The 23,898-nt window shown below is 38.1% G+C and overlaps 2 protein-coding genes across 2 annotated transcripts in view; one reads left to right on the top strand and one right to left on the bottom strand.

The window, feature by feature from the left end:
• The window catches only part of b4galt2 (UDP-Gal:betaGlcNAc beta 1,4- galactosyltransferase, polypeptide 2), a 174,696-nt gene extending 156,902 nt beyond the window's left edge, over positions 1 to 17,794 (top strand). The window contains exons 7-8 of the mRNA XM_044218874.1: positions 3,532 to 3,636; positions 12,955 to 17,794. Coding sequence (XP_044074809.1) covers positions 3,532 to 3,636; positions 12,955 to 13,105 — 256 coding nt within the window. The 3' untranslated portion in view covers positions 13,106 to 17,794. The remainder of the gene's footprint in view (positions 1 to 3,531; positions 3,637 to 12,954) is intronic.
• Positions 17,795 to 18,229: 435 nt separating this feature from the next.
• Positions 18,230 to 23,802, bottom strand: zgc:113531 (uncharacterized protein LOC541359 homolog). The gene is made up of 3 exons (XM_044218875.1): positions 23,250 to 23,802; positions 21,331 to 21,460; positions 18,230 to 21,119 (listed from the first exon to the last, which is right to left on the bottom strand). The coding sequence occupies exons 1-3, from the start codon at positions 23,598 to 23,600 to the stop codon at positions 20,929 to 20,931; spliced, it is 672 nt and encodes a 223-aa protein (XP_044074810.1). The 5' UTR covers positions 23,601 to 23,802; the 3' UTR covers positions 18,230 to 20,928.
• Positions 23,803 to 23,898: the final 96 nt, after the last annotated feature.

Genomic DNA, 23,898 nt, shown 5'->3' with positions numbered 1-23,898 from the left:
AGGCAATCATCTATGCATGTGTGCCAAGTCAGCAAAGTCACTGAGACTTGAGAGAGAAGGAAAAAGAGGCAACGATGTTATTTAGTTTTCCAATGAATTTATTTATGGGAGGGTTGTTTTGATGAAGTTTGGGTTTCGCCTCTTATGGGTTGATGTGCGTTTGATGGCACAGGGCTACATTCTGGGTTATTTACATTTCGCTGGTCTGTATAGAAGAGGAAAGGAGAAAAATGAAAGGGCAAGGGAGAGGAGAGGAGGACAGAGGGGAAAGGAGAGACAATCCGAGAGATAAAAAGAGGAGAGGAGGAGAAGGAAGATGAAAAGAATAGAAGAGAGGATGGAAGGAGGAGAATATATGAACAAGCGATGAGCTGAGAGAGACAGAGGAATATGAAAAGAAATAGAGAGGAAACATCAGAGAAAGGATAGTATAGTGGTGTTAGACCAATTAACAATTTCACTTTCACATATTAGCTTAGCATAAATACTGGATGCTGGGGTAACAGCTAGCCAAGGTGGCTGTTTAAAGTTCCTTATCAATCTTCTCATCTAATTCTCGGAAAGAAAGCAAGTAGGCAAGTGCACCAAAATGTTGAACTATTCCTTTAAATAAGAAGTTGCTCCTTGACCACAATTTTCCCACATTTAATCAATAAAATTAAGTGTTATTTTGATTCTTCAGTAATGTTTCCTTTATGTGAATGAATTCATCTCACCTAACCTAAAATATTTTCATTACTATGGGCTTCAAGTGCAGTTGCAGAGGCTTTTTCACCATGCTATGTACGAATAAGGGGAAATGACGATGTGAAGAGAAGAGAGAAGAGGAAGTAGGCGAATAGACGAGCAGTTGCTGAGGAGCAATATCAGGCATGGATGCTTTTTAAGACAGCGAGACTGAACTAATCAGAGCGTTGCGACAAATAAAAATTGCCCATTCACTACACACATACACAGTCCTTTATATCATTGCAGGTATGAATATCAATGCCTCTGCCAACCTCTGGGTTTAAGCTGGGGTTTATGTGGAACAGATCTGTTGTTTGTGTTGCCTACACTCCATTTGTTGTTGCATTAGATATAAATCTCTGTGCAGATTTGCCCTTGTATTGCATCTTAGTGGTAATACAACGTTATCACTCAAAGTTCTGATCTCATGCTTCGTTTAAACTGAAACGTACTGTAAATCCTGTCTTTTTCCCAGCTGGTGTCTGCAAAGTTCACAGCTGAACAGCTGAAAGTTGAACAATTTGTTTTTCTTGGTGTTATAAAAGTCTCTGTCTGACCAGAGTTGTTCTTTCTACTTAGGTTGTTCAGTGAGAGCCATGGGGCCTCTGTTTGTTTGTTCATTTTGTTTGTGTGCAACACTGTTTGCAATGTGCTGTGTTTAGGGGGATTATGATATGCACTCTTTAGGGCAAACACAGCCCCGAGAGCCCTGTGTGAAGGAAGGTAGTGAATGCTTGAACATTCGCTGATTCTATTTAGGTATACCACAACTAATACTTCTGCCTTAGCAACTAACCCTGCACTCACACTAGAAGCTTCACGAGCTACAAAAGCGGCCAGCAGTCATTAATATTCAATGGGAGCTGGTGACGAGAGGCGTCTGACGACGTGGCTGCAGCTAGCAGCGTGATGCCAGCGACCAGAGCAACGAGTTGAAGTTGAGCGGAGCTGAAATTTATGCAAATTAGCTGCAACACACTGAAGCAGCACCCAATTGAAAATCGGGATTTGATTTACTTAGTACTTATGTACTGAAGTTCCTGGCAAATATTTGTTCGAGAAACTGATTGTTGCAGTTGCCAGTTTCCCGGAGTTCCCTCTCCCTGGCGAGGGCAGCGACCAGCGGCACCCATGAAGCTTCTGGTGTGAGCACAGTATAATGCTCATTTGGATTTGTCTTACTGTATGCCATATACTATATGGACATTGAAAGGAGTTATTGGCTGTATAATCATCCCTCCTGTCTGTACTAGCTTTGAAGTGATCCTCTCCTAGTGCATCTTCACTGTAAAATGCCGGTTTCAGACCAAAAGTGAAGAGTTTGCGCGACGTAAAACGCAAAATGAGGAGTAGTCCAACAACGCAGCTAAATTGGATGCTACAGACTACAACAGCATGTAAACAATCATAACATCAGTTTTCTAACCTGGTATCCTTGTCCTTTCTGATTTTTTCCTCCAAAGCCTGAGATTTTTTGCTCAGGTCCCGGTAGGATAGAGAGAATAGGACTGCATAACTTTGGGACACCAGAGAAACAAAATTAACTTTTCTATCATTTGTTCTTCATGGTAGGCATTGTGGAGGTCAGCGAAAAACCTGGCGGAAAATCAGCATAGTGCTCACCGATATGACTCCCACACATGCCTGACAGAGTGCAGCTGCTCTCTCTATTGGAAATAATGGTCTCGCTCTGCACAGTGTCGAACAGTTCTTGTACCATGCAAAAATACGTTCCAGCATTTCAATGGAAGCTAATATGAGGCTTCAGTAGTCAGAGTTACGTCACATAAAGATTTACTGCTGTCGTGTCCCAGCAACACACCTACATGGACTACCAGGATGTATCCCTCCGCTGCAGCTCTGCAAGGAAACTCTGTCCGTGGAAATGCAGAAGATGCTCATTTAAAGTACTTGTGCTCTTGTTTAGAGGTTTAGTGCAGGGAATATTTAAAGACTTTAATCTAATATCATCTTTATACGTTTATATTCCAGTGGTGCTTTACTTTGGTGAAACAATTAGTCAGTTAATGCATTGACAGAAAATTAAATCGGCCACATTTTTTTGATGATTGTTTAATCGTTAAAAAGTTCGAGAAAGTTCTACCAAAATATTTGATTCTAGCCTCTCATTTGTGAGGATTTGCTATTTTTTTCTGTTTTATATTAATTGAACACCTTTGGGTTTTGAACTGTTGGAGCTGAAACAGAAGATTAATCAGCAACTATTTTGATAATCAATTAATCATTTAAGTAATTTTTCAGGCAAAAAATTTCAAACGCTCTCTGGTTCCAGCTTCTAAATTGTGATGATTGGCAGATTTTTTGTGACAGTAAACTGAGGACAACAAAAGCTATTTAAAGACATCATCTTGGGCTTTAGATAGTTGTAATGGGAAATTTTTACTAGTTTCTGACATTTTGTAGACCAAACGATTTATCAATTAATTAAAAACAATAATCAGCAGATTAATTGATAATGGAAATACAGTATATGTTAGTTGCAGCCCTATCACTTTGGGCTATGGGAACTAGTGATTGACATTTTCTACACTAAATGAATAATCAATTGATTGATTTTTTTTAATTGCAGATTAAAGGATAATGAAAATAATTATTTGTTTCATCCCTGCTTCATTTCTTCATGAAACCTTAAGGTGCACTCCCTCTCCTTTTCTTCAGTCTCAATTTGTTGTTATTTATTATCTTGTTCTTCCTCTCTTCTTTCTTGTCTGTCTCTTTGTCTCTGCCTTTGTGTTTGTTTCCTTCTCTCTCTAATAGATATTGTATCTGTATGTGTTGCAGGATCACTCTGAATGGGATGAAGGTGTCCAGGCCAGATGTTCGCATTGGCCGCTACAGAATGATTAAACACGAGAGAGACAAACACAACGAGCCCAACCCACAGAGGTACTGCATCATTGCCCAAACTTGTTCTCCGGCTTTACATTTGGATCGATTGCACTGCTTTTGTCTCATAGCTACACAGTTCAGATTTTTCTTTCCAACTTTTTCATCTCTATCTGAGAGAATTATGATTATGTGGTGCTGCAAAGGGCACACTATCTATAACATGTCATTATAATTAGTGTTAGCTACAGAGCTGTATACTGAAACATGAGCAACACAGGCAATATAAGGCCAGCAGTGAGAGGTAATAGCAGTTGATCATGATTCCTCTGATCTGCTTTCATTCTGTCCACTTTTGCTGGAATTACATGGTAAATATATATTTAACCTTTAAACAGTGATGGTTAAATGAGAAGCCTTGCCCTTTTTAGAAATTTCTTGTTTCACACTCATATTGTGCACATTCACACCTAAGATCTGATTTATTTTGCAAACTGCTTCACTAGCTGGTGGGATGTATATGCTCATATACCCCCTGTTGGGTGAAAGAACATTATTAACTTCACTTTGCCTACTTCTGATCTTGCCATTTCACTTTTAAAGTAACTTAACACCCCCTGAAAACCTTGTTTTTGCTGACCTCCAGTGGTTTAACTTCTCATCTTGCTGCAGCGATGTACAGGTGTACTACAGGAGCCTGTGACATCACTGTTGGGTATGGTTACTGGTGCAACAAAGCACATTTCTGACCACACCACAACAATCAGTGACACTGAGTGTGGTCAGAGGCAGCAAAACACTACATTTCAGCCCGGTGTTAAGTTACTCTTTAAATACCTGAAAGTGTTGCTTAGTAAAATTAGACATTTACCATTTTAATTGACTAACAATCTCTTGAATCTAATATATTTCTTTGGCTTTTTCTGTTTGCATCTCTCCTGTCACACTTTATTGTAAATTTAATAAACAGGATACATGAAAGATGCATGCAGTCCCTAACACACCCCCACCCCACAGACATCACAAGTCTCTAAGATTATACATTATTTAGTTTTTTCATAATTTATTCATTCAGTTAACTGTTCATTTATAGTTTCTGTAAATTTTAGTTTTCATGTTTCATTTTCTTCTCCACACTGCCAGGAATTTCAGTATTTGGTGGAGAAATACTGAATACTTTGTATATTTAATTTTTGTTTAAATATATTGAGTCAAAAATACTGGAAGCATAAAATACCCACCATGTGTAAGTTTTGAACTATGTAAAAACCCCAGGTTGCTAAAACACCCGAAATTACTGAGGACTTCTGTGTCCTCAATAGTAGTTATGGCCTTAGATATACTGTATGTCTACAAAAAAAATTATCACTAGTGCCGCTGCTATTTGTACAACCAAGACAAAGAAAAAAGGGGAGCATGAAGCCAGAAAAAACAAAACAATAAAAGTGGTCTTATAGTAAGTCAGGTATTTTTTATGTTTGGGGAGTTACAGACCACCCTGCAGAGACACAGAGAGAAACATGCTTCCTACAGCTGATGAAACATTTCACTCATAACAGGATGTTAAAATTTTAATGCAAGAAGCTCTTGAAATGCATGAAGGCATGTTAAATAAATAAAGTACATGCATTTCAAAGATGCCATAGTAATTTTCTTGTCTTCACAGTATTTATTAAAATTCAATTTCTGCTAATATGCAAGTTACATAAATACTGAAACTACTGAATGTGTAGTCTTTGTAATGTCACTAGATGTGGGCTTACAGATGAGGATGGGGATTCATATGTAAAAGTATCAGATGACTGAGCAACATACAAATAAAAATATCGCTCTAAAGACCACGACTTGGCCTTTCTGGTCACCGAAAGATTGGAAGATTTTAAAATGCCAAGGACAAAACATTTTCAATAATCCAAAAATTGCTTTTCAGAGATACAGCCCAGGGGCTTAAATTGCTCTTTTGGCTACACCCATTTAAATTGCTTTTCAGACAAATGTGTAAAAATGTTTCCTGTATAAATGTGTTATTTTATGGTTTGATGAATGAGACCCAATATGCAGAGATGAGCCCTTCTACACACATTAATCACCAGGAGTATAGCACCTCACATTAAGCTGCTTAAACATGGATTATCACTGTTTATTCTCCTCTAAGAGCCCCTGTTTTCATGCCTGGATAGGCTGGGCAACAATGCCTCTCAACACAAAAATCGATAGCTGCTGCAGCTGGGGCAGAATGAAGATATAGTGAACTCTGTTCCCTCTTCTAATATTGCTTTATTTTGATCTCATGTGACATTATTATATCACATAGCATTTGGACAGGACTACTTCAGGTTTCACAGTTGAGGTCTCGTTTAGTTGTGGATCCTAAATTGGTTTATAAAAAGATTAAAAATACAGGCAACAAGACTCATGTGTGAAAGAGTAGTGACAGCCAAACACATTGTGACATGATTGATTTGAATTTTGCATACAGCCACAGAATGAGTTTCTGATACATAATATATAGTATGTTTCATAAAATATTCCATTTCACAAAGTTCAGTCTAAACTTGAAGGCAGTGTGAGAAAAGTATTTGCAAGTATTTACTTCTAGAAACCTTTTATTTCAGTTTTTCTTTGTTATTAAACTTTACACTTGTGAAGATCTGGTTTAAATGCTCGCTGGATCATTATTTTAAAAAAGAAATCACAGCAGCGCCACACCTTTACTACTACTACTACTACTTTTAGAATCCGTACTATACTTCTTAAGTACAAAGATAGTGTAATAAATGGCTGAGTTGACACTTAAAACGCATTGTTCAGCTGTGCATTTATGATTTAAAGAGTTTGATCCCAACATTTCATATTACTGATGTAAGAAATTAAAGGTTTTTAATGGTTAGGATGTGATGTAACACCTTCACAGATTATTTTGCTTCACTAACAAGCAATTTGTTAGTCGTCTTTAGTGACGCTAATGCTGCTGTGTAAGAAGCAGCCAGTGACAGTTTACTTATTTAAAGGTGATTTTTAGTTGCTAAGAAGCTTGAACAGAGAAAATGTTGCTCACATCCTGGCCTTACATTCATACCTTTTATTGACTTCATTTTGATGTGATCACATATAGTGTGCTCTTCTCAGTTCAACAGTTAAATATAAAATCCACCCCCTTATACAGGTGAGGGAGGAAGGAAAATTAAAAGTGGAGCCTGTGACACCAACTGAAAAGAAATTAAATTAGCTGCAACAAGCTCCTGCTGAAGGTCACAAAGACTTGAAACCTGTTTGTGGAGAAAGTAAGATGAAAAATGTGGACGGAGCTAAATTTGTTGAGTAGCTTGAAAGACCTTGCTCACCTCCTGGTCTTGCATTTATAAACCTTTTATTGACCTTTTATTGATTTGATATGCGTCTTTATTCGGGCAAAATGTACCTGTAATGTGCCCTTCTCCATGGTAACCAATAAAGATAAAATCCACCTCTTGCACAGGTCTGGGACCAAGGCAAACTAGCCAAAAGTGGAGCCTGTGACATCAACTGAAAAGAAATGAAAGATAGTTTTTTGACCTGCAACAAGATCCTGCTGAAACTAATGAGATGTCAGACATCCATCTAGAAGTGGTTTAACTTTAAAACTAACGATCTATACTATAAAATGGCAGCAATGACTTAAATGTGAAGATTTCTAAAATAACCAGGCCTGTGTAATGTGTTATCCATCATTGTTTCATGTGTGTGTGTCAGAGACAGAGAAAGATTCAGCGATCCCTCAGTAATTGCCTGCTGAAATGACACCAATAGAGATGGGAGCCGGCTAGGTCAGACCAGTCTAGTTGCCATCATCAAAATCAATAAATCAGCCACTAAAGAAAGTGTGTGTTGTGTGTGTGTGTGTGTGTGTGTATGTGTATGTGTATGTGTGTGTGTGTGTGTGTGTGTGTGTGTGTGTGTGTGTGTGTGTGTGTGTGTTTTCTGCTTGATACTCAATTCCAGTTTTCCTCCTCCTCTCGCTCGTCACTCTGCACTCTCTGTCAGGTTCGTGGGTCAGACTTCCTCAATAAGAAGTGACACCAACAGGGACGCTATTTATTTGGGGCCGATACATTATTCATAACTGTAGCGAGGGGCAGAAAATAGCGGCCTATTAGACGGCACAAACTTAATTTTTACAGCCCTTCTGGACACTCGTTATAATGTCTCAGACATTTTGGCATAAAGGACCTTTTGAAACGAAGTGGGATTTGGACTTAAATAACGCATGGCGGCTCAAAATAATCAGGAGGTTGTGAAAGAAGGAATGGCCACCTCATGGCAGTATTGGGTGGAGGGGAGAGGGTTTTGTTTTTTCTTTACACTCTCTTTACTTTTTATCTCTTTAAGGAAGTTTTAAATTTATTTCAGTGCAGTTTTGAGGGCTTTTGGATTTCTCTACAAGAGAGTGTTAAACCCTCAGTCTATCAAGTCAACTGGTATTTTGTACGATTGAAAAAGTCATAAGAAAGAAAAAGGGGGATTAATTAGGTAACAGCAAGAAGAGTTGTTTGGTTGCCAGGGTAACCCCAGTTCTCTGAGAAGTGAGTGAGGTAGCGGTGCTTTGAGCTACATGCTAACATGCTCACAATGACAATGCTAACACGCTTAACATGTTTAGCTGGTGTAATGTTTACCATGTTCACAATCTTGCTGAAGCTGAATGTCATTAGTGTTACAGGTATTTGGTCAAAAACCAAAGTACTGGACAAATTAAAATTTTGACTAGATGATGATGCTGGAGGAAATGTCAGGGGATCTCAGAAGTGATTACAATTCATCCTGATGTCTGTACCGAATTTCATCACAATCCATCCGATGGTTGTCAACACATTTCAGAGAGAAAGGGCTTTTAGACCTCTTCCAGGACTTTTTTTGTTTTTTTATTAGAATTCACAGATTTCGACAAGTTGGATTTCCAATCAGAGAAATGCCTTTAACCACATTCTTTTCCCTGAGGGACTCCAGATACGGGTTTGTGTTCTGCAGATGTTTTTGTCTTTTGAGATGATCACTGTGACAAATTATGCGATCATAGGGTCATACATTTTGCCATGACTTGCCAAGAGACATCGCTACAAATTGGACCTCAATCTAAATTGACGTTTATGACTTGCATAACACTTCAAGTGAGGGGCAAGGTGCAAAGGACAGACTTCACGGTTCCACCGACAACAAATGTTTTCACATGTAGTCATAGTTTTATGAATGAAAGTAAACCTGAAACCATTCATTGTCACAATCACATCTACAGCAACAACCTACAACATCACTTTATCTTTTCAAAATACCTTAATTAAACCAGTTTTACTTTTCAGGCTCTACACACAGAGCTCTGTCACTCAATTATACCGATAAACTGAGCTTCTGTTTCCGCTCTTTGTCTTCAAGGGTTGCCTTTCTGTTTAGATTCAGATTAATGATTGAGCCTTTTGGGAGAGTTTATCTGGAGTACCTGCGTAATGTCCAGCGTTTACCAAGGGAAGCATTGTCTCGACTGATGAATGTTTACTATCTCCTCTGCATTCACACACACACACACACACACACACACACACACACACACACACACACACACACACACAGTACATACACATTCAGTCAAACATGCACACACTCTCACACAGGAGTCTATATTCTCAGCCCTTTCGGAGATGCTGGTTAGGCATAACAATGAGATATTGGGCCAGTGGAAGTAAGAAAGAGGCACATTCATCACCAGCCATAAGTATCAGTTTGCACACACACACACATTTTGTCTAGAAAACAGCACTTCATGCAAATGAATTAGTCACTGAGTAACATTGTTCAGTATTCCATTCATATGCTAGTGTGGCACATAGGATGTGTATTATTACACATTATGTGTACATATTTAAATGTGATAGTTTTTGTGTTATGCACTTTATTTTGCATATATAAGCTGTGGGCTGGGATCTTCAGTTGGCATTTACACCCAGAGAGTAAAGCTACTGAAGACCAGCCAAATCTTTATATTTTTTTTTCATTTATTCTTTCAGGTGGGTAAATAACATAACACATATCACATAAGCATTTGTACAGTTTGTCAGTGTCTTATTTATTGTACCGTTATGCATTGTAGATGTATAGTTTGTAGTCTGTAAGCTGTATTTGCGCTAGCTAAACACGGACAAGTTGGCACTAGCTTGCCAGTTACGAGTGGTTGCTGTCAAATTACACCGGTCAAAACACGTAAAAGGGAGTCAGATGTAACATTTGTATGGAATGCCATTTTAGTCAATATTAAATAAATAAATGCATAAATATGCCTATGAAATTAATAAATATGACTATGAAATAAATAAATGAGTCAAACTGGCCTCCGTCTTCTCTGAGGCTGTGTCCCGTCTTGCAGCTCTGTGAGATAACCACACCCCCTTCATTTGAATATAACAAATGGAAATGTGGCATTATGAAATGAAAGTCCCATGAAATAAAAACCTATTTATTTATTTATTGAAACATATTAACTCATGTATTTATTTCATAGCCATATTTATTAATTTCATAGGCATATTTATGTATTTATTTAATATTGACTAAAATGGCATTCCATACGTTTGCCTGACTCCACTGTTACATAAGTATGTTTAGGATTTAATGTTAATGTTTTGTAGTTTGTATTTTCTTTATTCATTTTATCCTGACGGTTTTATCAGTTTTTTTCCCAACGGTTAATAGAATGTAGTTGGTTAGAGCCAGAGCCCGAATAGCTGATTAGCAGCTGCTAGCGGCGGTATTGTTGCCAAGGCAGCCAGGCAGCTCACATGCTTTGTGATGTCCCCTGTACACAAAGAGGATGAATGAGAGAGATTACTGTATATATCGTGGATGTAACTGTTGTGTGAGTGAAGGTATAAGGAAATAATCGATATTTCTCTAGACATTCTGAACAGAGCTGCTAGAAGTCTTTCTCTGGGTGACAGACCCAAGAATTTGAGCGAAATTCTGTGATAATGGAAAGTGTAAGACATTGAAAATTGTTCAATGTGGTTTTCAAAATCTGATTAACTAGAAGTTATGTGTGCATGATTATTCATAATGGATGTAACATCATGTTTTGGAGGGAGGTTAGCTTGCTACAAGTCTGTTTCTCTTATGATCATAGTTTTTATATTTTGAAATGTTTGTATTGTTCAAATCACAATTTTGTCAAAACTAAAAAGAAGTGAAATACCAAAGAAACATGGCACATTGATTAACAAGCTGAACTGCGTTTTTCTTTTTGCTTTAGAAATAATTACAAAATTTTTAAGGACAGTTGCAGTTCTTCATTGTTTACATTCTACAAATTAGAGTGTTTCCAAAACGTTGAACTGTTCCTTTGACACATTTTTCTACAACAAGGTCAAGAGGGCCAGCTCAAAATATATGACACCAGAACAAAATAACGAGCTATTGTTGAGATCCTAAACCAGAAATGTTTTCCTGTGAGACCCTCAGTGGAATTAAAATAGAGCTTTACTTAGCCCAGTTAGGACTCAGCCTGGGAATCAGGCTAATGAATATGTAAGGACTGTCTTTGTCTCGCCCTCTAACTCTCTAAAATAAAAGTAAGATAAGTGAGACGAAATAGGTCTGAAATGATGCACACAGTAGCCTACAGAGCGAGTGTACATGCATCTGATTCTCTGTATGTATGTAGGGATTAGTTTATTGCTTTTAATCTCCGCTGTTTGATAGATTCATCCAAAGATTTCTCTTTTCCCCCCAGTCCTCATTCATTTAATTTCTAATATCAGTATATCTTTCTCCCTCCATCTGTCACTCTCTTTCTCAGATATATATATATCTCTCTGCCTATCTATCCTTAATTTTTCTCCCCTGCCATCCAGCCCTCATTTCAGTTTAAACCACCTGCTTTTTCTCCTCTCCTTCCATTCCCTTCCTTTCCTTTCCTTGCGCTCTTTCTCTTAAACTCATTTCCCTTCCTTTTAGATAGAAGTGCCAGTCCTTGGTAGAAGTCAGAAAACATGTAATTCTATTTATATCTTATTGCATTATATTGTTCAAGGGAAAGATGCTCGACAACATTTTCCTTGCTTCCATTCATGCCAATAAAAGTGCTTTTTGATTTGATTTGAGAGAGACAGGAGGAGAAAGCGATGCAGAGAGAGGAACCAGATCAGATCTGACAAGGCTCTGTAGACTCAGTGGTCCATGTCGGACTGAAGTGTCAACTCCAGTTTTACGTCCAAGCGTATCATTAAGAAGACGTCTTTTGTTGGAGTCTGGCACCACTGTCTTTTGAAAAGTGAATGTGTACAGCTGGCTGTTTGGACACATCAGCTCTTTCTCTGTTCACCGGCGAAAAAACGCATTTTTATGGCAAGAGTGGTGTAAACATGCTGTTAGGCACTCACACACTGTGGTCTCATTTCCATCCTGACTGGCTGGAAAAACTGATACTACTACGGGGGTGACAGGAGAGTTTGTGTTATGAATCAGTTTTAATGCCAGAGGTTGCACCACAAACTGAACTGAGGCACAGCAGCAGCACTGTGTAACTGTCTGACACTCTGTGTGAATTATTGTCCCAACTGTATTACTAAAACCAGAGCAAATTCTGATGTAACTGCTGAATCACAGCCAATGGGGAAGGAGATTTCAGCACAATTCAAACAAACCGAGGCAGATGTGATGGATAATACTGTTCACTGAGTCACAGTAAGATGCAATAGCACCATCTGTTGGTCAAGATCTACACAGTAAAGGAAACTGGATGTATACTTGATTTTAAACAATCCAACAGAACGGTTTCTTCTCTCTGCTTTCAGGTTATTAAACAATTGTACAGAAAGAAGAACTTGAATCAATATAAACATCAGGCTCTTTACATCCTGTGGGTTTAAATGTGGATTTTGATATTAGCATTCATGCTGTAGATGAAGTTTTGGACGTGTTTGAAGGTTGTAGGTACAGGACTTTATAATGACTTTCCCCACTTTTTTGTTTGTCCAAAGAGTGACGAGGCTTTATTCTCCATATTGACTTTTTTTTCTTACACTTTTAACATTGTGTCTAAAGTAAAACAATCCAACAGAAAACATGTCCACAGTCAGTCCTGAAATGATCTGCATTTCCTGATGAATTATATGCATACACAATAACCCCAGACCTCCTTGTGTCCAAGTAATCAGACACACTGATATACCCACATAGATTCACACAAACATGCACTGATATAGAGGCAAAGAATTACATGTAAAAATCAAGATTTTACTTTTGCCAGTATTGTTTTTAATAAAATTTTCTTCATTTTCTCCCAATTTCTCTTTACCTCTCTTCCATCTCCCCTCCCTCCCACCTCTCTTTCTTTGTTTGTCTTTCGCCCTCCAGATTTAATAAAATACAGAACACGAAGAACACAATGAAGAAGGACGGCATCAGCTCTCTGACCTACAGATTGGTTCAGGTCAAGAGGTACCCTCTGTACACAAATATCTCTGTGGAGATCGGCAAACCACCACCCCGGCCTTTTAAGGGCTAGAGAGAGAAACAGAGAGGAAGATGAATGGGGTCTGTGCACATTAACTGGAGGGAAAAAGACGAGCAGAAGAGAGCTTATAAGAAGGAAATAAAGAGAACACACATCCTTGATATCTGGAAATATGCAGGAGTGAAAAAGAGAGGAAAAAGTTTCAAGCACATCATTGTCTCTTTCTCCCTCTTTACCTCTCTCGGTTTTTTATTTTATTTCAGCTTGCCATTTCTGTACCCATGACTCAGGCTGTTTCCTCCTTCAGCTTTTTCAAGCAGCCAATGGCTTCACACCTCCCACCTTTACCAATCAGTGACTTCAAAATTGAAGAGTGTGGACCAAAGGTCGAATATCAGTGGCTGACCGAAGGTTGGCGTCAAACTTGGAAGCTGAAACTTTGTCTCTCCATTAACAATCTTTTGTAAACTGGAGAGGGCATCCAAGGATATATTGACTGAGGATATTGACAGGAACTATCGTTGGGAGATTAGAGATGAAACAATAACATCATTGGAAAGTTTTCATGGCCTGTTCGGAAAGACAAGCATCGAGTGGGATTTCTTGGAATATTTGACCAAGGTCATTTAAACAACATGAAAACATGGGCTTTTTACATGGATACAAAGACAAGAGGACAACGGATACAAGCATTTACAGTGATGGTCACAAGAATGGGAATTTCTATTAGAGGAAAACTGTAACATTAACAAAATCTGATGACATGCAGTTACAGTCTATGGAATAGTATCTGATGGACTGCATATCAGAGAAATCAGCTGACTCTTATCTTGACAAATGATGCTAATAGACAATTTAATATTGACGTTTTTGTCAGGGAGTCATCTGTTTGGATCTAATTAATCAATCAAATCCTCCGTTATCAATTAATGAATGTGTATTGTGCCTGCATCTACCGCAGAAGACTCAAAAACAGTGCTGGGACACGCTGATAAAACATGTTCGTCAGCAGCAACAAACTCCTGAGAACTCTCTTTTTGTTCTTTTTTTTTAATATATTAACTGAAAGTTTGGAAACAGAAACTGACTTAGTGTAGTGTCAGAAAAGGTTTGCCAACAGAAGTAAACATATTGAAGATATGAAAGGATTTATCCTGTGCTGAATGCAGTGTGGTGGAACTACCTTGGGAATGCGTTTTAAATCATCGAGGAACTGAAGACAACAAGGCAGATATATACTGACAGCTCAGTCATGATTGTAACCCCATGTGGCACATATTGGAGATTAGGTTTCTGGAAACTTTGTTTTTTCACTCCACTAGAAGAAAGATAGAGGTTTATTTTGGTGATCTGGGCTTAAAAGGTACATTTTTGTCTCTACAAGATGCAAATGCCTTGAGGTACATTAATATTCCTTAAGGTACAGATTTGATGAATTTTACATTAGAAAACTGGACTATTACCATATTGGGGCACAAGGGGGTTAAACATTAGAAATGAGCTGTCAGGATGAAGTCATGACTCATGTTTTACAGGAAAAAGCGTTGTGGATACAAAAGCTGACTCTTTTATACTGGCTCCATGGACAAAGCTAGGTGAAAAGTAATGCTTTTTGGAGGTCATTCTTTAGCCTACAATGTAACCTGGGAGTCAGATTTTTTTAAATCACAATTCATTTAAACTCTATTGCTATTGTTACTATGCCACTTTCTCTCTCTGCTATCTTTTTCTTTCAATCTTTGAGAAAAAGACTATATCATATCCGGAAAGAGGAAATTATAAGGTGATAGTCTTCTGTTGGTGGAAATTGTGAATTTTAAGGCAGTAATGAGAAGTTATCGTTTGAGTGATTTGACTGACATCTCTATTGCTGCTTCAGATTTTATCATTATCAGCTGTCAGTTCTGTATTGGAATCTATTAAACCCACTTTTTAGTTCATAAATGATGGGAATCAAAAAGTCAGAGTTACATTTTTTTTTATTAAAACTGTTTTAATTTTAAAACTTTTTTGTCTCATATGAGTTTCAGAACTTTCCCTGTGTGAAAAAGGAACAAGCAAAATCTTTCATCATGGTTTCCTACATCAGTGAATTAGAGCCTTTGACTGTTTTATGCTTTGATACATCACGTTTTATTTTTCCTCTACTGTCTCTACTGTTCATGCTGGTGCTGTTGACGCCTGAACACCAAACTGATGCCTTCAGAAGTTATCTATACTAAGGGGCCGGGAAGGTTGTTTTTAATTTAAAGGTAATTTTTGGTTGTAAAATCAATCGATGTAGATGTGTTTTTTAAGATGGGTAATACAGAAATTAACACATTTGTTTTAATTTAAAAATGAAAGAAGAAAAAAAACAGATCCAGATCATGAAAAATCTATACAAAATACTTCCACCTATCTTTGAATTTTAAACAGACAGAACATTTTTGTGCAATGTTGTAACTGTCTGAATTTATATAATTCGGAGCAATTTGGGGCTTTTATTTTGGTGAAAATTGTGTATTGTTGGCCGCCTCTTTGGTCAGCCTTGAGGCAAAAAATGTTCCCATCTGTTTGGCTCTCCGTTATCTTCGCCTCAAGCCTGTTGGAAGGTATGATTGCTCCTCTCCAACACAAACTCCCTGCTACACACACACACACACACATGCATTCACACTGACTTCCCTTTTTTCTTTGCATTATCTCCCCTTTCATTGCCTTTTCTTTCTTACTCTGCCAGTCCAGGCTGTGTGTGTCAATGGCACTCTGTTGTGCTTTGTGGTGGGCCCACTTCAGGCACAGCTGTGTCTCACAAGAGTGCTTCTTCTTTCAATAGATATCGACAGAGCCTCTCTTTGTTTCTTTGAATCTGTGCCACTTACTGTATCTTTATTTTTGTTTTTATTCTCTCCCTCTGAGTACACATCCCCATTTGTGAATCCCCCCCCATTCTCTCCCCCACTTTATCTGACTCTCCTTTCCCTTTTCACCCTCCCTCCTTTCTGTATTTTGGTACTTCAGAGTGCAGAACTCTCCTGGTGAGTTTCAGTGTTCTCAGTGGGAAGACTACATGTGGAGAGCTCAACACAATCCCTTCTCTATACTGTTTACAGCTTACCCTGTGCAATATTACAGATTTGTTCACATCTACCCCATATCCCGCTTTAAAGTCATTGTTTTCAAGTGGGATATGAGGTGCTTATATTCTTTTTGAATGTTTCAGTTCAGTTTGTAATGCAGACATGCTTTTTTCCAAATAGATTTCTTTTGCCTCTAATTCACCTGTCGATTTGAAATCCTTATAATCAGTACACAACAGACAAAATGACAGCTATTGCTTTGATTTTCCCCATTCTTACAGTAATAAAGCGGCACTCCAGCGATTTAGTCTTTTACTTCCATAAAGTTGGGTGACTTTTGAGAGACAGATTTAAAAAAAGGAATGGACAAAACTGAAGCAGTAGAGGTCGGGATAGCCTGACTTTTAGTCCCTAGCACGGGTCAAGATCCATAAACACTGGATCCTACATTTCTCATAATGCACCTGGATAGTATCTTTCATAAAGTTGTGAAGTGGGAGGAACTATTTTGGGCGCCCCTGGTTATGGAAGTAAAGCTAAAAGTCATTTTTCCCATAGACAATGTTATGCCGGCTTCAGACTACACAACATCAGCCCAATAATAGCCTGACGACAAATCTCCTGGTTAAATCATCAGTACAAAAGATTAAGAACTCCATTAGAAAATGTCGGATTCTCTGCTAAAAAGTTAAAGTTACAAGCCTGTATACATAAAAACTTTGGTGGAAACATTAACAACAACTGCCAAGATGCATTTCAGCAGAAAACATCCATCACAGAGCTTAAAATTCTGTTACATGCACCACTAACAGCGGGCAGAAGCTACAGATTACGCTGTTTGTACTGATTGTACAATCTGCAGCTTAAATAAATTCACTTTGGATTCCTGGGTCAATTATGGACAAATTTTCTCAACTATGGCGCTGTGTTTTGTTCTCAAACTCAAATGGGGAGAAACACTTCTGGAAGCAGTGGCTCCTCCTACTTCACATCTATAACCCTGATGACATCAAGGTTTTGTTTTTTTACTTTTAAAAACCTCCCTCCAGAGCCACAGATGAAATTATACAGCTGTTTTCACAGGTTGAGAAGTACTCCTCATGACGAGTAAACTTCATGTGTAAAATTGGTGGAGTTAATTAAGAATTAATTCTAGCTTCATCAAGGCTACTCTGATAAATTACAGGCGACCCTGTATGAGGCTGGTTACATGAAGAAAGTGCAAGCTGAGGAGTGACAGTTAGTGAAAAAAGGAAGGATATAGCAAGAGAGGCATGGCCCCAGTGTGTATAAACAGTAACATGGGATATAGATGTAAAGATCAGCAACAGAAACTTCAGCAAAAATAGTATCTGAAACGTTTTCTTTACTTGAGAATAAGAAGAACCGTGAGGAGTGCCTGATGTTTCTTATTGGACATTTGACTTTTGAAGCTGTTCCAGTTGTCAAGCACACCTCAGGTGGTTAAGTATTCGAAAACTTTTTTTCAAATACATTTTTTTGCTTGAGAGCAGACAGGACTTTCAGGCCTGTGGGCATTTTTAAACATTTACTGTATCTCTAGCTATGGTTTTTTTGTACATTGAATGTTGAAAATGTTATATCTTATATAGAATGCATTATGTCATATCAATCCTACTTTTTCTATACAATCAATAAATCTGATGGTTAAAGATTGTATGGCGGTGTTGTCAGTTGTTTACTGTATGTGTATGTACGTGTGATTGTTATTTTTTTTCTCAGGTTACTGAAGAAGACAGTCAAACTCTTTTGGAAACTTCATAAGAAATTAGTTATTACCTGCAGACTGAGGTAATCCCAGAGCTTTTTAATGTAATATCTGCGTTTTTTGGCTTTCCTGTTGCCATGACAACCCACATAACTGTTACTGTTGTTTCTGTGTGGTCCCGGTGAGTTGGTGGACTAAAATGCTATACCACCTTGTGGATTTCATCCGGCTTGACTTGACTGTCTTTCTTTTTCTCTTATAGTATAAACATATCTTTAACGCTACAAAGTAAAGCTATCTCTCTTTAACAAACGGTTCACAAAATAGCAAACTGTTCAAATAAAGTAAAAAGACGCAACTCAAGAGGAAACACAAAGTCAGACATTTTTTAACGTACACGAACGTGTTTTAATTTGTGTTAACGTGTTTTTAGATGATGTTTTTGTTGCTGATTACCAGCATGACACACTACATGATTTGTGGCTGTGACTCATATCAGTTCCCTTTTATTTTAGGCAGTAAATTGAAACTACACTTAAAGGAAGAGTTTGATATTTTTGGCTTTTTAGATGAGAAGATTGACACCACTTTCATGTCTTTACATTAAATATACGGCTACAGCCAGCAGCTGGCTGACTTAGCTTAGCATAAAGGCTGGAAATGGGGAAACAGCTAGCCTGGCTCTGTCCAAAAGTAACAAAATCTGCCTACCAGCACCTCTGAAACTCACTTTATGCTACGTTATATCTTGTTTGTTTAATCTGTATATAAACCAACGTGTAAAAGCCAGTGGAGATTCCAGGAAGCAGCTGGTCTTGGCCAAAAAATGTGGGATAGAAAGCCCCGTAAAACAGCACATTGTCATCTTTACATTTTGTTTTTATACAGATTAAACAAACAAGATCTAAAAAGTTTATTATTGAGTTTTAAAGAAGCTTGATAGTGGATTTTGTTACCTTTGGACAGAGCCAGGCTAGCCTTTTCCAGTCTTTATGCTAAGCTATGCTAACTGGCTGCTGGCTGTAGCTTCATATTTACCAACCATACATGCAAGTGGTATCGATCTTCTCATCTAACTCCCGGCAAGAAAGCAAATAAGCGTGTTTCACAAAATGTCGAACAGTTCTTTTAACCTTGTTTCTTTCCTGTTATTCAGGAATTAAGATGATAGTTATGAAAGAACAGCTTTCAGATCTTATTTAGTCTCATTCGTACACTATTTGGTTTGAATACCACTCCCCTCAAGAAAATGTTGTAAATACAGTGAGAGTGTATTCATTCATAAAGTCTCCTGATGAAATAAGATTAAAATGGTGTTCATAATGGTGTTTAAACTTAATCCCAGACCTTACATAAAGAAGCTTTTCAGGGAGAATTAATGCAGTGAAATTATGTACTTCATGCAGCAGCAGCTTGGGAGTCATATACAGTAAAGTAAATGCCATTATAGGCTCCAGAACTGCACATAAACATATAACAAGATTATTTTTGGTTTTCATTCAAAAGGTCCCTCATGATTAAAGTGGTAGATAATAACAAATAACTGTAGGAAGATCTGCTGCATATGAACCTATATAAAATGACAATACACTTGCTAGATTTCATCAAACACTGAAGACAACTCTGAAGAAGGTAAACGAAATCTGTACACTTTGATAACAGTGGAAATAACAAGGAAGGCTGATTCTATGAAAGGCTACACATTCTTTCTTGTGAACAAGTAATAAAGCAGTAAATTACAGATTGTTTTTCCTGCTCTACAGTGTACATGCACCAATAACGTTCCATTAAATGAAACCTTGTTTTCAGATATCACCCATGTCTACAACTACTGTAGAGTCATATTTTAGGCCACAGTCTTGTACATTATTTTTCAATTAGCATGGAAATTGAACTGTAGAATTTATAGAACAGTTACATATTGTTAATTGCTTTGCTAAGCCATTTCCTAGTCTAAATTGCATCACAGCTGTGCATACATTAGGGAGCTGCATCAACCCGTGACAGGTCAATTACAATTTCTCATCATCCAAAATTCTCATTGGCTTTGTTATGTTGCTAGTTGTTTCCCAAAGCAGGTGTCTGGAAATGAAAGAAAATCCTGGGTAGCTTCTATAAAAGCTTACTAGTCTCTCTCTGTTAAAACATAATTTTCTTGTCTAACTTTTTGAAGAAACTGTGGACAGGCAGATAAAATATAAAAGGGTAAATGTCTGGAGTGCGGTCACCTTTCAAGGGTCAAGTTAGTTTTTTCTAGTTTGTGTCAGATTTGTTTAATTATGGATTTTTCTGTAGAAGTACAGATGTTGGGCACAAGGGTTGAGGGTGTTTGAGACCCTGTAAATCAAACATCTTATTTTTACATCGATGCAGTCCATATTATTAAATAGAGAGTTTTAATCCTGTTTTCCTTAATATTTTCATTGTTTTGACCATAAGGTTTCTGTGCCTTAGTTAGTTTGTGGTAATTTGATCAAACACAACTTTATTTAGGAATATGCACCATGGAAGCACAATATAAACTAAAATAATAAAGGTCTTACATCTAGATATTGACTCAGAGCCTGTCTATATGACAGGACCACAAAGTTGGATAATAATGCAGGACCTGCCTTTGTTGGTATTGTACTTTAGTTTTACAAATTTCTTAACAAATTTGCAGTTAATCAAACTGACAAAACCCACTGACATGCAGTGAAGCTGGAGCTCTGACCGGTCTGTAAATCAGCCTTGAATTTTGACATGTTTGTAATATGCAGCTAAGGCCTGATAATGGGCCAGCCTTGTCCACTAAAGTGACAAATTCAGTGGGTTTCATCAGTATTGCAGAAATTTTGGATAAGAGGTCCTTGTTGAATGGCAGCTGATCTGTTCTGATGTCCTGGCATTTTGGTTCTTGTTCAGTTTTGTTCCCGAAAACTTGAATTTTTGAAGTTGCAGATTATCCTTTATGTCTGGCTGTACCACTGACATTTTCAGCTGCCCAGGAGGATTCAGCATGTTCTTAGAGATGGAAGGTGTATAGATGATATGTCATCAGGGATTGTATATTTTAACAGCTGGTTCTCTGCTGATAGAGTGAATCAGTTTTTCTGGGTGGACGGTTGTTCAGGCGTACAGTTTTTGAGGCGGGAACAGGTGGCGAGACGGTTTCCCTCCCAGTAGCCGGCATCCTGGCCATCGTGACAGCGACACTTGGTGCATGAATCGACCCAGATGGGCGCTCCTGCAGGAATCACCTGGCTGCGTGACGCATCAACGTAGCAGTTAGGACCTGGAGGGAGATGAGCAAGAGAGGTAAGTGTAACTGCAGCTGAGTCAAGTGGACAGCATTGTGCGTACACACTCAGCCTTGCATGCAATGATCAAATGCATTACATTGCATTATGCAACTACATTTGACAGCGAAGAGAAGATACGTCTGTTTGGCCTTCTGTGTTTTTAACTTTCTACGTTTTTTTTTTTTTGTGCTATTTTCGACTTACCCTCCTTGCATTCAGGGCAGCATTTCCCAGGCTGGTAGACAGGGTTGACACATGGTGGAGGGGCACAATCTGCAACTAGACAGCGGGCGATGCCATCACTGTCACAAGTGCACTGCTCACATTCTGATGGCTGAGAAACAGCACACACATATACACAAACGGCATGAGCCTCAACGTGGATCATATTTCTAACCAGCACCTCTCACCAAGCCCAATCATTGGTTTTAGGTAGTTCCATGGAAAAAGGAATATGGGCTGTAACCTATTTGATGGATGAGTTTGGCAACTTTTTAAACTATGGACACTTTTGTGATAAATGTAATCTTCACTGCCGAATTGGAGAATACAATAAAGTGATAAAGGCCATTTCAATTCCCCTCAAAACAACAGCTTTTGGTGTACTCTAACATTGTATCAGAAATGAGGCCACTCTGTATTGAAGGTATCAACTTGAGTAGCAAGCAGTTCACTAATAAGTTAATTAGAAATGTTTTATCAACACAATACTACCCTAAACAGCTGAAAAGAAAATACACTATGTGCTACAAGGAGGCAAGAAAAATAAGGAAATAATATTTGTCCTATCCAATCCTACCTAAAGCCAAAGAGGAAGAAAGAAGTGACATTTAAAATTTTGAATGACATCTATCCATCCAATCACTTCTTACATGAAAAATGTAATTGGAATATATATATATATATATATATATATATATATATATATATATATATATATATATTATATATACATAACATATTTTCATCCAGTGTGTCTGTACAGAAACGCCCTGTCACTTTTTTCTTTATTGGGCTGGTTTATGCTGCTTGAATAAGACCCTCACGCTTTATTTCTTTATTTATGTCTTTTTGTTTTGTGTTGTTTTTGTCTTCAACACCAATGAAATATTCCATAAAGGTTTGTACTTGAATTTTGTATAGTAAAAAAATAAAAAACCCAAGCCCTCCTCATGCCATCTCAAAAGAGGGCGCCATTTACCTCCAATTCCCTGCTGTATACTCAAGTTACATACCAACATACCATACTGTAATTCATTGGTTCATAGTTGTGGAAGATTTACAATCTGGGTCTATTGCATATTATCTAACGCTCACCTTTCTGCAGAAAAATCCTGATATTAAGTCATGTGTCTCTGAGGTATCAACGTGGTTATAGTGTCCATGTCCTTCTTTTTAATAATTTGTGGTATTCCTTTAGCATTTCTGTTGGACGTTAGTCCTGAACCGCACATACAGTCTATACAAATATACTTTAGTTTAAAGCTTTGCAGTGACATTTAAACCATTTGTAAAAAAAAAAAAAAAAAATATGATTGACATTAGAGCCTTCACAAATGCTGCAGTATTTCATTTTGAGATAGTGCAGACAGACAATTTTGGACTTAGTGGCAATGTGTGGGTCCTTTTTCAAAAACAGAGGGGCCTACAACCTTCTTCTGTATTTCTGTACAAAACTAAACTATATTCTGTATCAGTAGTTGTACTTGTGACCCCTTAAAATGAAACATTGTCTATGTATGACCCCCTAATCACAGGTTATGGCTTTAGTGTGGACATGAGTTGTCAGCAGGAGGTAAAAACTATTCAGTATTTCACATGTAAATAGCAAAAACTAGAGAAAAGTCAGAAAAAAAACAGTTGGACTCCCTTTTTTCTTGGGACATGACCACCAAGATATATATATATATATATATATATATATATATATATATATATATATATATATATATATATATATATATATATATATATATATATATTAGCCTAAGAATCTCAGGCATTTAAGGCCCTATAATAACAAGAATATATAGGGTCATGCAGTCCCTATCCATACTAGAAGCCACCACTGGCCATCCCTATCTTTGCAGGTTACCATGTGTCATCATCGCATTCAGACTTACCTGGAAGTTCTGCCCCAATTCATACACCACGCCGCGATACTCACACCCGATCTTCTCGCACCTGGGACAGCAGTCGGTGGGGTAGTGGCTGACATGGATGCATGCAGCCGGGAGAGAGGTGCACTCAGTGCGGGAACATGCGGAGCCCTCGGCGGTGCATTCACACTGGGTGCAGTGATCAGAGTCCAGAAAATACCATTCCCCCACGAAGTATGTGCTGCCGTTAGCCTCGCAGGTGCTTTCATGCTGCCCGGCGACTGAGAAGCCAAAACCGGCCTGTGCGCAAAGCAGTAGTGCCAAAACCGCCGTGCGTATTCTGCGCTCCAAGGAAAGGCGCTCACTGAAAACCATGATGATTTACTTGATTCACCTTGTCCAAAACAGAAAGTTAAGAAGCACTTCAGTGAATTTAAACAGTCCAGCTGGTATTTGGTAGACAGGTTTCCCAAGTTTCCAAAAATGTTTGTTACATTGTTACTGAACGCAAAAATCCTTGGCGTTACCTCGGACCTCCTTCCACAGCGATCTACTGGGGCTGCACACTCCTGCAAAGAGCCCGGAAGGGGGTGGAGGTTGGGGGCATAAAGAGGGAAAGTTATATTCACTGCCTCTCAGAGAGTTCACACGCCAGTCTCAGCTGAAGCCTGTC

This window comes from Siniperca chuatsi, linkage group LG13 (assembly GCF_020085105.1).
Source record: "Siniperca chuatsi isolate FFG_IHB_CAS linkage group LG13, ASM2008510v1, whole genome shotgun sequence".
NCBI lineage: Eukaryota > Metazoa > Chordata > Actinopteri > Centrarchiformes > Sinipercidae > Siniperca > Siniperca chuatsi.
Note: the sequence above shows the minus strand (reverse complement) of the source record. Positions and strands in the feature narration are given on the sequence as shown.

Bases quoted from the DNA above. Each gene is read 5' to 3' on its own strand.
- zgc:113531 (XM_044218875.1), bottom strand. From the start codon at position 23,600: ATGGTTTTCAGTGAGCGCCTTTCCTTGGAGCGCAGAATACGCACGGCG. The intron at 21,461-23,249 runs GTAAGTCTGAAT...GCTGTTTCTCAG, and splicing joins AATTGGGGCAGAACTTCCAG to CCATCAGAATGTGAGCAGTG. The intron at 21,120-21,330 runs GTAAGTCGAAAA...ATCTCCCTCCAG, and splicing joins CTGCCCTGAATGCAAGGAGG to GTCCTAACTGCTACGTTGAT.